General features: G+C 50.1%; 1 protein-coding gene across 1 annotated transcript in view; it reads right to left on the reverse strand.

Annotated features, from left to right (window-relative positions):
• MRC2 (mannose receptor C-type 2) overlaps positions 1-13,858 on the reverse strand; it is a 531,676-nt gene extending 517,818 nt beyond the window's left edge. Inside the window, 3 exon segments of the mRNA XM_086923828.1 lie at positions 13,590-13,745; positions 13,748-13,819; positions 13,822-13,858. Of these exon segments, the coding sequence (XP_086779954.1) occupies positions 13,590-13,745; positions 13,748-13,819; positions 13,822-13,858 (265 nt within the window).
• Between the last annotated feature and the right edge of the window lie 1,764 nt (positions 13,859-15,622).

The raw sequence follows: 15,622 nt of genomic DNA on the forward strand, positions 1-15,622 counted from the left end.
CCTTCCAAAAGAGGAGCACCCCGGACCCTCCTGGTCCACTCCAGACGCCGTTTCCACTCACCGTGTGGGTTGCCTTTGCCAAGGCCTGTTGACTCCAAATCCGGATCCGACACCGCCGACAGAGAGAGCCTGCGTGGGACAGCTCGTGCCTCCATCCTGGTCATCGAAGACACCACCTGGTCCACGTGGCTGCAGAGACAAGCGTCCACTCTCACCTGATCGCGACGACGACATCTGTTTCCACTCCTGGTTCAACTCCAGTCACTTGCTAGTGACTTTGAACATTGTCCCCTCTGCTTTCAGGTTCTCCTCTTCACTGATCCACCCTTGGATCACACCGGACATCTTCCTCCTGATCGCCTGCAGCATCTTTTTTTCCAGGCTCCATAGACTTCAACGTCGGAACCCGACACGACTTCGCACCTATGCACCCGCAGCCTGTGGGTGAGGTAACACGAGCATTTCGGTGCTCAAGGGTAGATTAACTCTCCTAGTGTCCAGTTCCACAGTCGTTTTAGTCCTATATAGTCAGGATTGTCCGTACTCACCTTTTACTTGAACTGTACTGTCCATAGACACTGTTACGCATCTCGCATGTGAGTTCACACTCTGCACACACGTTCCGTGGGCCTCCTATTACTTTCCTAGAGTTAGTGTAGCGTGGTCCCAGCGATCCTACGGCCTCTGGACAGCTCCATTCCTTTTATCGACTTTCACATTCCACTTACTTAGTATATGGTTTGTCGTGCCCCTAGGGCACCATTGTAATTTGTGCAACTTAAACGTATTTTTCCTAAGAGATTGTCATGTGCTTAGCCCTCTGATCTCATAAAGAGTTCAGAGGTGTATGTTAGTTAATAAATATATTGTTTATTTTCATAACAACCTGTGTGGTGTCCTTTCACTTGGTATTCAAGGGGTTATATGTGGTAAAACAGCTGGCTTCACATGCCAAAAGAGTTTAGCCTAAGACTGCTTTGTCCATGCTACCATTAGGATAGCTGGTCTATAAGGTTGACTTACAACCAATCACCATAAGGGTTGTTTGGACTGATACAAGGTGATCACTAGAACTAGTGAGCATCATATCTCAGGCCAACTTCTCACACTGGGCACACCCATCCCTACATATGGTAACAGCAGGAAATAAAACACGGGTAAATCTACCTATCTTGCTGGTCCTCAAGGATGAACTTGAAAAAGGGGACAGTCCTGGTCCCAGTGAGCCCTGGGTCTATGTATACACGTATACATACTGTAAATGTATACTGAGCATGATTGTCCTATGTGTCTGATGTATGTGCGCAGTAAGGTGAGCTGCCATGGTGGACAGAAGAAAGGGCAGGGAATGCTGCCCTTTCTTCAGCATTCCCTGCCCTTGCAGCTTTTAGTAGCCAGGCCTTGATATCACTTACAGTTTACATTGGTGGTGAGGATAAGTCTATTATTAAATGTCTTCTTTAAAGAACATGCCTAAACAAAAGCAATTTGAAAGAAGATGTGGTGGTTAGATGCAGATGTCCAAGGAGATCAGGCAGTTACAGGACCCACATACAGCTACAATTTAGCTTTATCCTACACATGAACTCCGTTGCAGGCCTGCCAGGCGTCACACAGACCATGTGACACTAACACAATCTGTACTGATCCTGGCAACCATACAGAGCAGTGATTTAGGCACATACTTTCAATATGTTTATAGCTAACAGTCTCGGGGAGATTTAAGTAATCTTTATAGAGCACTGAAGGAATGAATCTGACAGACCAAGGAAGGAACACATCTGCAGACGAATGTTCTTAAACTGCACTTTCTGTTACTGTACTCTTAATCTGTTCAGTTTGGCTTGCTCAAGAAAATGAGAAACTATTTGGAATAGACTTATTGTGGGCTTTGGCTCTTCCCAGAGTCGTTTTACTCTCTCATCTCAAGCTAGCCTCTTCTTCGTGTATCATTCCACCTCCTATAGAGTGCTTGCATTTCAATCCATGAGGGACTAACTTACGTCTGAAAAACGCCACAGTTATCACACATCCAATGTTTTATCTCACACCTGTACTGCACACAGGAAATAATTCTTTTTTTAACTGCTGTGGTTTTTTTATGCTTATGGCTGGAGTAGAGTGTGAGTTATTACCACCCAACCACCTTAATACCATTGTCACTACAACCACCACAAACGCATTTGTGTATCCCTGTGCTTGCATTCTTTACCATCCATTGGCTTTGGCCATTCTTGTTGTTCATGGCAGTTTTGTCACAGGTCAGCTGATATTTAAAGGCAGAGCCTCAAAGAACAAAACTCTGCAGGTATTAGGCGGCATAACATTCTCAATTTACAGGGTACTATTGAAAAGGCTAAATTAGTTCTTGTTTATAAAGGTTTTCGCTTCATGCAAGAATGGGGTTAGTTACTTTGAAATGGAAAACGTTGACATCATATTTGTTTGGTGACAACCCTTGCTACGGTGCCCGCGCAGGAGCTTTTTTTCCAAACAGACGCACTTGTGGCTAAGCATTTTCAACAGAATAAAACACACTAAAGCTCAGAATACACTAAGACAAAACAGCACTGGTTGACATACTCACACTTTTCACAGGGTAAGTTGAGCTCCTCCTTGTGAGGATGGAGTACATAACATCAAGTTGCGCGTTTGATTACAGCACATTATTCCCAGCTCCAAAGAACTAACCGTCTAAGGCACAAACAAGAACGTAGGCAGCGGCCAAACAATGGACGACTTGCTAGATTTCACCTTGATCAGTTCATTATCCCAGGTCAGGTGTTAGTAGTTGATGCAATAATTTTTTTCTTTTGCAGTCTAGTACTTGCAGTTTGGAAATATTTATTATTTACAAAACAACAACAAAAAGGTCTTTGAATGTAAAAGAAAAAGAGGGCCGGTGAACTGCGCATTGCGCTACTATGCAATAAAATGTCACTCAGTGTGTCACACGAGTTACACACAAGTAACACATTGACACACTTAAAACACCAAAGTATCACACATGCAGGCAGGAAATTTGGCAGCTATGTGGTGTTACGAAGTAGCTGGTCCAAAACCTCTCAATACAGAATGGTAAGCGGGCCAGGCTTGGTGGCTTTATTTGGCGGTTGCACGTACCAATAGATACAGGCTTCCTTCCAAGGATGACATGGTCTGCGTATACATGCTTCGGATGAGGCATATATTTGTTTTTCTGAGTCTGTACATCAATCGTGGCACAGGGTGCGACTAGTTCCAGGAGGTCGATTCCTTTCTTGATTTTCAGTAGATGATGACCGCAATCCGTTGTCAAGGACAATGTGTGATATCAAAGGCCTAAATGGCAAATCTTCATTTCATTAGTCAAAATGGTTGGATGCAGGGCACTATATAACGAGGAGGTTCTGGGTCATCCAGTTTATAACCAGAAATTTGCTTAACAAATATTGGCTGTATATCCAAGAAATGGGATCTTGCAGCAATCCAATTGTTTCTGACTGAGTTCATCAAGAGGTCAATTGCATTACAAGTGACACAAATCATGGTTCACTTTAAGGGCTAAATCCTTAAGAGGGTTGGAGGAAGGCCAGAATATCCAACCGGTCTAGGGGGAAGTTAGTGAGTTAGTGTACATTTATATAGGACATACATCAAAACAAATGTGCTTCAACACTGGTTATCACATAGAAACACATCATGCCTCCAATGGTTATTTAGTTGGCTGTCATGCATAGCGGGATGCTATAAGAACTCTAGCACACCAAAAAAAGAGGATGAAAGACAACACATGGTGGCACTTAACTGCTTATCCTCTGGAATGCATGGATTCTGCCAAAATATAATAAATGCCACCACTCACAAGAGATCGGCAGCCCTGCCTGCTGCTACCTTGCTAGGAGATGCTAATGTCTTCGGTGTGTTTGCAGACAGCAGCAAAATCTAGATACATTGATTGTTTGACTTAACTTATTGTGAAAACTTCTAGCCATCTATTAAAGGTGTGGCAAGTATTGAATGGGACACAGTACCCATTTATGAGGCAGGCAAACCAGAATTAACCAAACCTTGATGTGTTCTAATATTTTTCTTTGTGAAGCCTTGATGGCCAAAGGCTGAAAAGAATGAGAAATACCTGTTGGCATATCTACGTTATAAGTAATCTTTTGTAACAAATTTTGACCTACTTTATAGATATACATTTTTATCCATAGGCAGTACTTGCTAAATACATTATGTAAATGTATGTGTGCATAAATGTCATCCAATGGCATTTTGTTTTTAAAAACGACAAACAGAATGCATATATAAACACATATCACAAATAATCACTAAAAGCACAAGTTACTACTTGTGTAACGATATATCTGTAAGAGACATTAGTTAGTGATAGATTCCTTACCTTAGAATATCCCCAGGCGTCAGACTGGATCCGGAAACTTTTGCGTAGCAATACCCCTGCGCGCCGGTAGGCGTCGTCTGCGGCTCCGCGTCCGTCGTCGGCGTCGTGAGCGCCGGGATGACGTCGTCGGAGTACTTAGACGGCGCCCATGCGCGCTGACGTCAGTTCTGATAACACAGCTTTTCCGCGCCAGATACGCAGAGCCATGATAGAACCAACACTGGTGCCATGAAACTAGGGCCCTGAAAGGGGATGACCTTAACCCTAGATATCGGTTCGCAGAACGGGGAGGATGGGTGGGCGGTAAGGAATCTATCACTAACTAATGTCTCTTACAGATATATCGTTACACAAGTAGTAACTTGTGCATCTGAAAGAGACACGTTAGTGATAGATTCCTTACCTTAGAATAGATACCCCAGCAATACCAACCCCGGTGGTGGGTCTGCGAACCAATATCACACCAGAAAGTCCTGGAGGACGGAACGGCCAAAGAAGCCATCCCTCCGGACTTGACCGTCCAGGCAGTAATGTCTTGCGAACGTGTGCAGCGAGGCCCACGTAGCTGCCTGGCAAATGTCCTGCAGGGGGACACCGCGGCCCAGGGCAGTTGTCGTTGCCGTGGCCCGAGTGGAGTGAGCCCGCAATCCAGCCGGGGGCTCCTTCCTCGCCATGGAGTAACATGCTTGGATACACAAGATGATCCACCTAGAGATGGTCCTCTTGTGCACAGCCTTTCCCTTCTTCGCGCCCACGTAACCAACGAAGAGTTGGTCATCCACCCGGAATTGGCGTGTGCGATCTAGGTAGTAGGAGAGCGCACGTTTTGGATCCAGACGGTGGAGCCTCTCCTCCTCTTTCGAGGGATGCGGAGGCGGAAAGAAGGTGGGCAAAGTGATGGACTGCCCGATGTGGAAGGCCGTGACAACCTTGGGCAGAAAGGAAGGTCGTGTACGTAACACCACCTTATCAGGATGAACAGACAGGAAAGGTGGAGAAGAAGAAAGAGCCTGGAGCTCACTCACCCTCCTGGCAGAGGTGATGGCAACCAGGAAGGCCGTCTTTAGAGTAAGGAGACGAAGAGGGCAGTTATGAATCGGCTCAAAGGGAGCACACATCAGATAGGTGAGAACCAGATTCAAGTCCCACTGGGGCATCACGAAGGGAACAGGAGGGAACATGTGCGTGATGCCCTTCAGAAATCTACTCACAATAGGGGACTTGAATAAAGAAGGCTGATCTGGTAGCCTCAAGAAGGCTGATAGAGCAGAAAGGTACCCCTTAAGAGTGCCCAGAGCAGAGCCCTGCTGGGCAAGGGAAAGAAGAAAGAGCAGCACTTCCGAAAGGGGTGCAGAGAGAGGATCCACAGCCTTTGCTGTGCACCATGCCACAAATCTGTTCCACCGGCAGGCGTATACCGACTTTGTGGAGGGACGCCTGGCTGCCAGAATGATATCACAGACTTCGGGAGGCAAGTCAAATGGCCTCAACTGCCGCCGCTCAATCTCCAAGCTTGTAGGTGGAGACTGGACAGGTTCGGGTGCAGGACCGTCCCCTGCTGCTGCGACAGAAGGTCCTCCCGAAGAGGCAGACGAATCGGGGGATCGACTGACATGCTGAGTAGCTCGGGATACCAGTATCTTCGTGCCCAGTCCGGAGCCACAAGGACGACCTGGGCCCGGTCGTGCCTGATCTTCTTCAGCACTCTGGGCAGAAGTGGTATAGGCGGAAAGGCGTACAACAGACCGCAGCTCCACTCGCGACGAAAAGCGTCTCCGAGCGAGTGCCGCCTTGGAAACTCCAACGCGCAGAACTGCTGACATTGCGCGTTCTCTTCTGTGGCGAATAGATCTAACCAAGGCTCTCCCCACTGTCGAAAGAGACCTTGCGCCACGTCCGAGTTCAGACGCCATTCGTGATCCATCATGCACCGGCGGCTGAGTTCGTCCGCCCTGGCATTCAGAGAGCCTGCCAGGTGTTGAACCACCAGGGTCACGCCCTGATGTTCCAGCCACTGCCAGAGGCGCAGAGCCTCCTGGCAGAGGGTCCACGACCCCACACCGCCCTGTTTGTTGCAGTACCACATGGCGGTGGTGTTGTCGGTGAACACTTGCACTACGCTCCCCCTGACAGAGGGGAGGAATGCCTTCAGTGCAAGACGAATCGCCCGCAGCTCCAGAAGGTTGATGTGGAGCCGGGACTCCGCCGGAGACCAGAGGCCTCTGATCTCCGCCTCTCCCATGTGGCCTTCCCAGCCCTGGAGGGACGCGTCCGTCACAACTACGTGCTCCGGCTGGGGTAGGGAGAGGGGTCTGCCACTGACCCAGTCGCGGTCCGTGAGCCACCACTGCAGTTGCTTTGCAGTGCCCTCTGAGATCAGGACATGATCGGACAGGTTGCCCTGATGCTGGGCCCACTGAAACTTCAGGTCCCACTGCAGAGCCCGCATCCGCCACCTGGCGTGACGCACCAGAAGGATGCAGGAGGCCATCAGCCCCAGAAGCCGCAGCGTCAACCTGACCGAGACCCGGGATAACGGCCTGAAGACAGGAATCAGAGCCTGAATATCCCGAACCCGCTGTTCGGGTGGGTAAACCCGAAACTGCGCCGAGTCGAGAACCGCTCCGATGAAGAGGAGCTTTTGAGAGGGACACAGGTGTGACTTCGGCACATTGATGGAGAACCCCAGCAAGTGCAGGAGGTCGGCCGTAGTCTGGAGGTGGCTGACGACTGTCTGGGGCGAGCCCGCCTTCAACAACCAGTCGTCGAGGTAGGGGAAGACTGATACCCCCTGCCTGCGCAGATGGGCTGCGACCACCGCCATCACCTTCGTGAACACCCGTGGGGCGCTGGCAAGGCCGAAGGGGAGCACGGTAAACTGAAAGTGCTCTTGGCCTACCATGAACCGTAGGTAACGCCGGTGGGCCGGCAGGACGGGGATGTGGAAATAGGCGTCCTGCAAGTCCAACGCTACCATCCAGTCTCCTGGGTCCAGGGCAGCCAGGACCTGAGCCAAAGTGAGCATCTTGAACTTCTCCGTCCGGAGGAAGCCGTTGACGTTCTGCAGATCCAAGATAGGGCGTAGGCCCCCTTTGCCCTTCTTGGGTACCAGAAAGTAGTGGGAGTAACAACCACGTCCTACTTCTGGCCCAGGAACGCGCTCGATGGCCCTCTTGGCCAAGAGGGCCGAAACCTCCTCTTGCAGAAGTTGCAAGAGATCCCCCGACACACGGTGGTATTGAGGTGGCATGGATGGAGGGGAAGACTCGAAGGGGAGGGAGAAACCCCTTCGGACAATTTGCAGCACCCACCTGTCCGAAGTGACTGTATGCCAGTGGGAGAGGTGATGGCGAACCCTGCCTCCCACAGGCGTCACATGGGCCTGAAAACTCGGACTAGGAAGGTTTTGAGGCGGGGGCTGCTGAAGGAGGTGTGGACTGGCCTCGCCGCTGGCCCCGACCACCGCCACGGCGGTTCCCACGTCCGCCACCGCGTTGCTGAACATTCTGCGGTGCGTGGCTGACGGTCCGTGGTGGGGCGCCCCTTCCGTGGCCACGAAAGGAGCGAAAGGCACCCGATTGCTGGCGTGGGGCCGTAAGGCCCAAGGACTTGGCCGTGGCCCTGGAGTCCTTGAAACGTTCCAGCGCATGGTCTGCCTTGTCGCCGAAGAGGCGACGGCCATCAAACGGCATGTCCAGGAGGGTGGCCTGGACATCGGCCGAGAAGTTGGCGGACCTCAACCAGGCGTGGCGTCGAACCGCCACCGTCGTTGCCATCGCCCTGCCCAGTGAGTCCGTGGTATCCAGCCCACACCGGATAGAAAAGCGTGCCGCATCTCGGCCGTCCGCAAGGGTTTGGCTGAGTTTAGCCCTGACCTCCTCAGGGCATTGTGGCAGCACCTCCGCAACCGTGTCCCACAGAGTGTGGGTGTAGCGGCCCAAGAGACAGTTGGTGTTCACAGACCGTAGCCCTAGGCTCACAGACGAGAAGACCTTCTTCCCGAACTGCTCATATCTCTTGGATTCCCTGTCGGGCGGGGCCGACGGGAATGCGGTTTGGGAGTTAGAGGCCTGGATGACCAGGCTCTCGGGGGTGGGATGGGTGGACAAAAAGCATGGGTCGCCCGGTGCCGGGCGGTAGCGTCTGGCCACGTTCCTGTCCACAGGGGGGCCTGTGGCGGGCTTGGACCAAGTGCCCAGAAGAACGTCACACAAGGCCTCATTGAAAGGCAGGAGGGGCTCCGCGGAGCCGGACTGCTGTTTGAGGACCTCAGTGAGGAGATTAGTCCTCACGGCCGCGACGGGGAGCTGAAGGTTTAAGGCCTTAGCTGCCTTCGTCAACACTACGCAGTAAGCAGAACCCGCCTCCGAAGCCACAGTCGGGGGCTACGTAAATCCAGTGTCTGGCGAGGTGTCAATACCACTGGCCTCCCCAAGCTCATATGTCCAGTCCTGATGTGACTGGCAATCACGTGCCAGAGGGTCCTCGGACCCCTCCCATTGCTCCTCGTCACCTGGCTCCTGGAGACCAGGATTAGCAGCCAGGGCCTCCTCGTGGAGATAGAAGTCTCCAAAGGCCGACGGAATCGGCGCCCAGCGGCGCCCCTCCGACTCCTGAGTAGGATCGTAGGAAACATTGGGGGCGGCAACCACATCTGCTGCCGGGGACGACACCTGAAGGGACGGCGCCGGCGAGGTCGTAAGGTCGACCGGCGAGGTCCCAGATCTGGAGCCGGATCCAGCGAGGTCGCGCGGCGCCGGGACCGAAGTCGCCAGCGGCGCCGGGGCCGAAGCACCCGACGTCGTCGGGGCCGAAGCGCCCGACCCGGAAGGACCTCCAGACGGAGCCGGACGGCCCGAAGGCGCCACGGGAACCGACTGAGGAGGGAGGGCCCTCATGGCCATGAGGTACCTCTCGACCTCCTCCTGCGACGCGCCGTACCCAGGGACCCGAAGGTGTGGGGCAGGCGGCGACGCTTGCGACTCCCGCGGAGCCGCGTGGGCGGTGTCGCCCGAGTCCCCGGCCGCATCGAGCGAGCGTCGGGGCGGGTCGGAGGACCGATGGTGTCGCTCCGACCTCTCATGCCTCTTACCTGAGGACTTGGAACCAGACGATCGGTGTCCACTTCCGGAACGTCGATGACTCCGACCTCGCGACCTGTCCCTCGACCTCCCGTGGGACCGGGACCTGGAGCGGCGCGGGGCCGAGTGCCTCAGCTCGAGACGCTTGCGGGACCGCTCCCGCCTAGCCTTCGACGTCAGGGCCCGGCAGTCGGCGCAGGTTCGATCGTCGTGGTCGAGGCCTAAGCACTTCAGGCACCGGCGATGGGGGTCCGTGACCGACATGAGTCGGCCGCACTTCGAACAAGGCTTGAACCCGGGCATCCCTGGCACCGATAGTCGAGACAGTCGACTAAGAGAAGATCAAAAAGGATCAAAATTTTTCAGTCAAAAAGTGACTGGGGGTAGAGCTTCTTCCGGATCTGCGCTAGCTGGCGCGGAAAAAAGAAGAACTGACGTCAGCGCGCATGGGCGCCGTCTAAGTACTCCGACGACGTCATCCCGGCGCTCACGACGCCGACGACGGACGCGGAGCCGCAGACGACGCCTACCGGCGCGCAGGGGTATTGCTACGCAAAAGTTTCCGGATCCAGTCTGACGCCTGGGGATATTCTAAGGTAAGGAATCTATCACTAACGTGTCTCTTTCAGATACGTGTATTAGGGGGTGTTTATGGTTGTCTCATAAAGTCAGTAAATACCCACCAATAAAAAGAAAAAACACAAACATTCACCCGAAGAGCTTTAGTTGAAGCGACATGAAGGTTTAAATCTTAAATCCATTGACAAATCCCCACTTACGGTGAGCAATGTCAATGCACTGATCGCGATCTCACTGTCATTTATCACTGGTGCCCCAGGTTCACTGTATTTTGATAAGTAAGGTTTCTACTTTTAAGCACTCGACTCAGACTCACTTGGGGTAGCGAGGGCAAGCAGTCATGGCTTACTCTACGAGGCGGGACTGGTTACAAACTGGAGGTATAATATGACAGAGTAAAACAACACTCAAGAACTTCAGAGGACAAACAGTGCTAGAACTCCCATGAAGAATAGGATCTTAGATACAGACAGGGACTGTAGGTCTGTTACATCTAGGACACGCAAACTAAATAAAAACAGAAGGTGCTAGAGATATGACATATGCATAGCAGTTAAATTCAAGGAGATAGACATTCAATTAACATGGCTGCCAGAGATCTTGCAGCCAGAGGTCACAGTGCATTGTGCACAAGGACGGAGTGGATATATGTTAGAAACTCAACAAGTCTTCAAGTCTCTGCAAAGAGACTTGGGACAATAAACCGAGGTTATCCACAACAACATCTCCTTGGTATAAGAAACGTCTGGGGCCAGTATATACGAAATGGCTGATCTCTGTCAATCTTTTTAAGATGGGACAATCTCAATAGGGAATTACTGGACCCAGGAACTCAACATTAGGATTTAGGTTCTTGCTTCAACAGAGAACTAAATCAGGTTAACTTCAGAAATGAAAGGGTTAGATACATGTTTAAATCAATTCCAAAATCAGGGCAACTAAAGTAGTAACATTGTTCTGAGGCAAAGAGAAAGCACAGTTTCCCTCTTGGGCATTATGGATGTATGTACAAAAAAGTCTGTAGGGACAGTGCTGAAGAGGCGTAGACAGTATATATTTTTCATATACACTTTAAGTTGAGGAGGGACTTCTTACTGGTCTATTTAAGTAACATCTTCAGTTGAAAACAAACAGTCAATGGGCCTTCGAGCACTAGACAGCAAGGAGAAAGATAACTTGCAGCATCTTCACTACAATCTCCAAAATGACATCAACAAGTCCATGAACACGTTTCCTAACTCATCACAGAACTCCATCCATTTGAGGAGCATGACATTCAAACTATAGAGTACATGAAACATGTACTTTGCCAAATATCAGAGGTGTCCAAAGCAGCAGTGGTCAGATGTGGCTAAAACGCACATGGTCAGAATCAGAGGCATGCAAAATGTACATGGCTAGAATTAGATGAGGCCAGATAGTTTAGGACCACAATCAGATGGGCCCAAAATTTGCTGCATCAAAATTGGTCTGACCTAATCCCCTCTGTGCCGCAATCAGTCCCAGCTAGATTCTTCTGGGTAATGATTGGTCCCTTCGAGATGCCTCTACTTCAGGTTCTTACTGAAAGTAGGGCCTCAAAAGCTAGGCCACTCAAGGTAAGGATCGATCATAGCCAACCCACATTACACCAGAATCCATTGCAGTCAAACATGCATAACCAGAATCTGAGGTTGAAACGCATTACCCAGGACCAGAATTGGAAAATGCAAAAGCATCTAGGGACAAAATTCTAATATGGCCAATCAGGGTCACAATTAATCATATTTGCTGGCTCAAAATCAGTCCTAGCGGGTTGGACTCCTCTCTGCCACAATTGGTTGCAACCAGGCACTTCTGGATAGAACTCTTCTTGACCCAAAGGCCTGTGGCATGATGGGTAGGGTATTACCATGCACAGTTGTGCAAATGCAGTGGACTTTCAATGCCAATTATGCAAAATGTTTTAATGCAAACTTGAGACAATCAAAGTACCAATTCACAAAACAAGGCAACTTCACTTCACAATATTAATTCTGAACTAAAATTCCTGAATGTAACTAGCCCCGATGAGTTTACCAGGTAGCTTTGACTACACGTTATGTACCATCTACATACTGGTATTACCAAGTGCTTTAAATGGGCAGGTACCGTCAGGTACTGCGTACATGACCCTCTTGAATTTGAAAGACAGAATACCAGGAATTCTTAGCAGGGATCCGCTTCTTTTCAAGGGAGAGTACCTATATACCTGAGAATCAAACAAGTACTGTGGGATAGTGAGTAATGGCATCTCTGTATTTCATTTTCAAGCACTGCAGAGAGCAGAGTCAAGAATCACAGGCAAACCAGGACCACCAGCTACCTTCTGACTGAATAAGTGTTTGTGGTATTTGTATTCCACAAACCTAGCTGAAAGGCAGTGGACTGCATCAAAGGCGAAGATACAGTCAACGTGTGATTGGAGGGGTAGCATAGTTCTAATAGTGGACGTGGACAGCTACTGCGCCATGATGTGGTGTTCTTTATCTCCTGAACTGGAGCAGTGAGGAGGCGTTGGTGATGGCTACTGGATATCGTTCTATCTAGACCATGGGTGCATAGCAGGAGAAATCTGATTACCTTTTATTTTCCATTTTTCACTCGGTCTCAAGTTTGAAGCTGTGCTGGCCCGAGCTGTGCCAAGAGTCACTGCAGGTGGTGAGCTTGTCAGACAGATTTGCGGGAGTGTTGGAATACAAACGTCCATTTTTTTTTTATGGCCTATGAGCTGATGTCTAAACACTGGAAGTAGGACTATAAAAGAGATGAGACAATGGGGGAATCAATCTCATCTCCCCCGGATCACACAGCGAGATCAAGTGGGACGCCAGGATTAGAATTCGACTCTATTGTCCCATTTAACTCTAACCCTTGCCTCTCCACCATCCATAAGTGCAGCTTGGCATTACTCGGTATATCTCAGGGCGGTCTTCAGCCTACACAATCCATTCAATGGAGTACACCCCCTCACACCACGCAGCAGCTGCTGTTGCCCCTAGCAGGGCCTGAGACACCCCAGTATTTGTTTTGGGGTTAATAAACGGAATCACTGCCTGAGGTTTAGTCCCGGTATTATTCTGGGAGAAGACTACTTTTTGGTTTAAACAGTAAACACACTTGAAGTAACCAGACATATGACTACGGCTCTGTTCACTTTATAAATGGAAAAAATCAATAAAATGTGCATTCTAAATACAGGGGCACTGAACTATTTTTAAACCGAGTGTTCCAAGCGCCCAATCTCCGCTCCTCTCCCGCCCCCACGTAAAAAAATACCCCCCTGCACATCTGTTTTCACTCAGAGCGCTGCTCCTTTCTCTCCTCACACACGCACTACACAGCTCTATTTCCTTTCCAAAAGAAGGAAGCAGAAAAAAAATTAAATGAGAAAAGAGGCACGCTAAATCCTTAAATTGTGCAAAAAAAAACTACATAGGTCAGGGGGTTTCAGCCCCCCTCTCTGTCGCCCTTACGGACTGTCCGGCTGCAAACAAGCGGGCAGAACTGGAAGTTTCTCCCCTCACCTGGGTCTGCCGAGGCGCCGGTGATGACGAGCAGGCAGAGGGCGCCCAGGAGCGTGCCCCAGGGGGGCGGGGTGTGGGGGCGCTGCCGGAGGTGCATGCCCGTGGAGAAATCTTGCGGGTGGCGGGGGCTGTGTCGGCTGTCCTTCGCCCCCGTTCTTGCCCGGCAGTCTCCTTCTCGGGATGGAGGGCTGGAAGGAGGAGGAGAGGCCGAGATGAAGAGTGTGTGTGGAGTAAATGCCAAAGATCCAGGGGAGGGGCAGACGTTGCATCAGCAGGAGCAGCCCCCCCTGACTTGGTGGGCTGGACCCGGGGGGGAGGAGGGAGAGACGGCGGAAAAAAAGGCTGAATTCTTCCCAAAACTTTCCCTCCTCCTTTGTGGTCTCCTGGCGCGAGGAGGTGGGGTTCTTAAATGGGCATACTTCGACCCAACGTGTAATCTTGGGTGGGGGTCAACCTCTGCTCTTTATTCTGTGTACTTATTCTGTGTACTTAGGTGCGAGCCGGTTTACAGTCTACTGTGCTTTCGGAAAGCGATGTAGCCTAGCGGTTAGAGCTGCAGACTTTAGCAAGGGGAGCTAGGTTCGACTCCCGGCATCCCCTCAACACCCTGTGATGCTGGCCAAATCACGTAATCTCCCCATGCCTAATAAGAGAGACGCTTAAATTAAACGCTCTAATGCCCTTGAGCTAATTTCGCATTATATAAAACTACAAAACAAAATCCTGGCCGGACTTTTTTATTTATTTATGCAATTTTATATAGCGCGGACTTTACCCGAAGGTGTCAGAGCGCTTCACATAAGGACCTGTGGAATGACTTTACTCCTATCAGAAAGTTGTTCTAATTTATTTAGCAGTCTGTTCGTAGCTTCCTCTTCTACCCCTTCACTATCCTTCTCAATCCAGATAACTGACTGACATATCCACCACTCAATTTACTTTCATATTTCACTATACTAACTCACCACTAACGCTGTATGGGTACCAGAGTAGCGTGCTACTCGCCGAAAAAGCTCTTCAACCACCATCAGGGGTAGCAAGTGCTATATAAATGCAAACCTTTTCCCCCCTCTCTATCCCTCCACTATCCTTCTCAATCCAAATAACTAACATATCCACCACTCAAATTACTTTAATATTTTCATTATACTAATTCACCACTAATCCTTCATGGGTTCCGAAGTAGCGTGCTACTCTCCGAAAAACAGCGTCAACACCACATCAAAGATAGCAAGTGCTACATCAAGGCAAACCTTTTTCCCTCTTCTATCCCTCCACTATCCTTCAATCCAAATAACTGACTAGCATATCCATCACTCAAATCACTTTCATATTTCACTATACTAATTTATTTTATTTTAAAGGTTTTATATAGCGCTGGCTAGACCCGGAGGTATCGGAGCGCTTTACATGAGCATCAGATCATAGTTACAGGTTACATTGTTACAAAGGTTACACAGTTATTAGAGCATGGCAACATAGTTACTTGAAAGGTCAAGATAAACAATAAGCACAAATACGTAAGGGGAAAAGCAGGCAAGTGGAAAGATTCAGGGGAGGGGGTGAAGGAGCTGGGGAAGTAGACAGGTAATGAAGGCGGGAAAAAGGAGGGGAGGGTGAAGGATATCAGATGGAAAGGGGAGGGGAAGGGCGACGGGGACACAAACCGGTAGACGAGTCAAAGCAAAGTCCAGTAAGCTGTGATCCCAGGGGAAGTGGTATCACTTCCCTATCTCTGTTGTGGGAGGCTCCCTTTACGCAGTGGACTCTCTCAGAGGGGTCTCCGAAACCCCAAGGCCTACATACTGAATCCTTCCCCAAAAAGGGGAGAGAGAGTTCTTTGGCAAGGGGTGCCATACCATACCTCAGCTGTGAGTGGCTCCCTTGGCACAGTGGACTCTCTCAGTGGGTACCCTGAGACTCCAGAGTATAAATATTGGAACTTTCCCCAACAAGGGGAGAAGGAGTGCTTAATCCTTTATGGGTTCCAGAGTAGCGTGCTACATGCCGAAAAAGCACTTTGACGCCTCGTC

This window comes from Lissotriton vulgaris, chromosome 5 (genome assembly GCF_964263255.1).
Source record: "Lissotriton vulgaris chromosome 5, aLisVul1.2, whole genome shotgun sequence".
Classification (NCBI taxonomy): Eukaryota; Metazoa; Chordata; class Amphibia; order Caudata; family Salamandridae; genus Lissotriton; species Lissotriton vulgaris.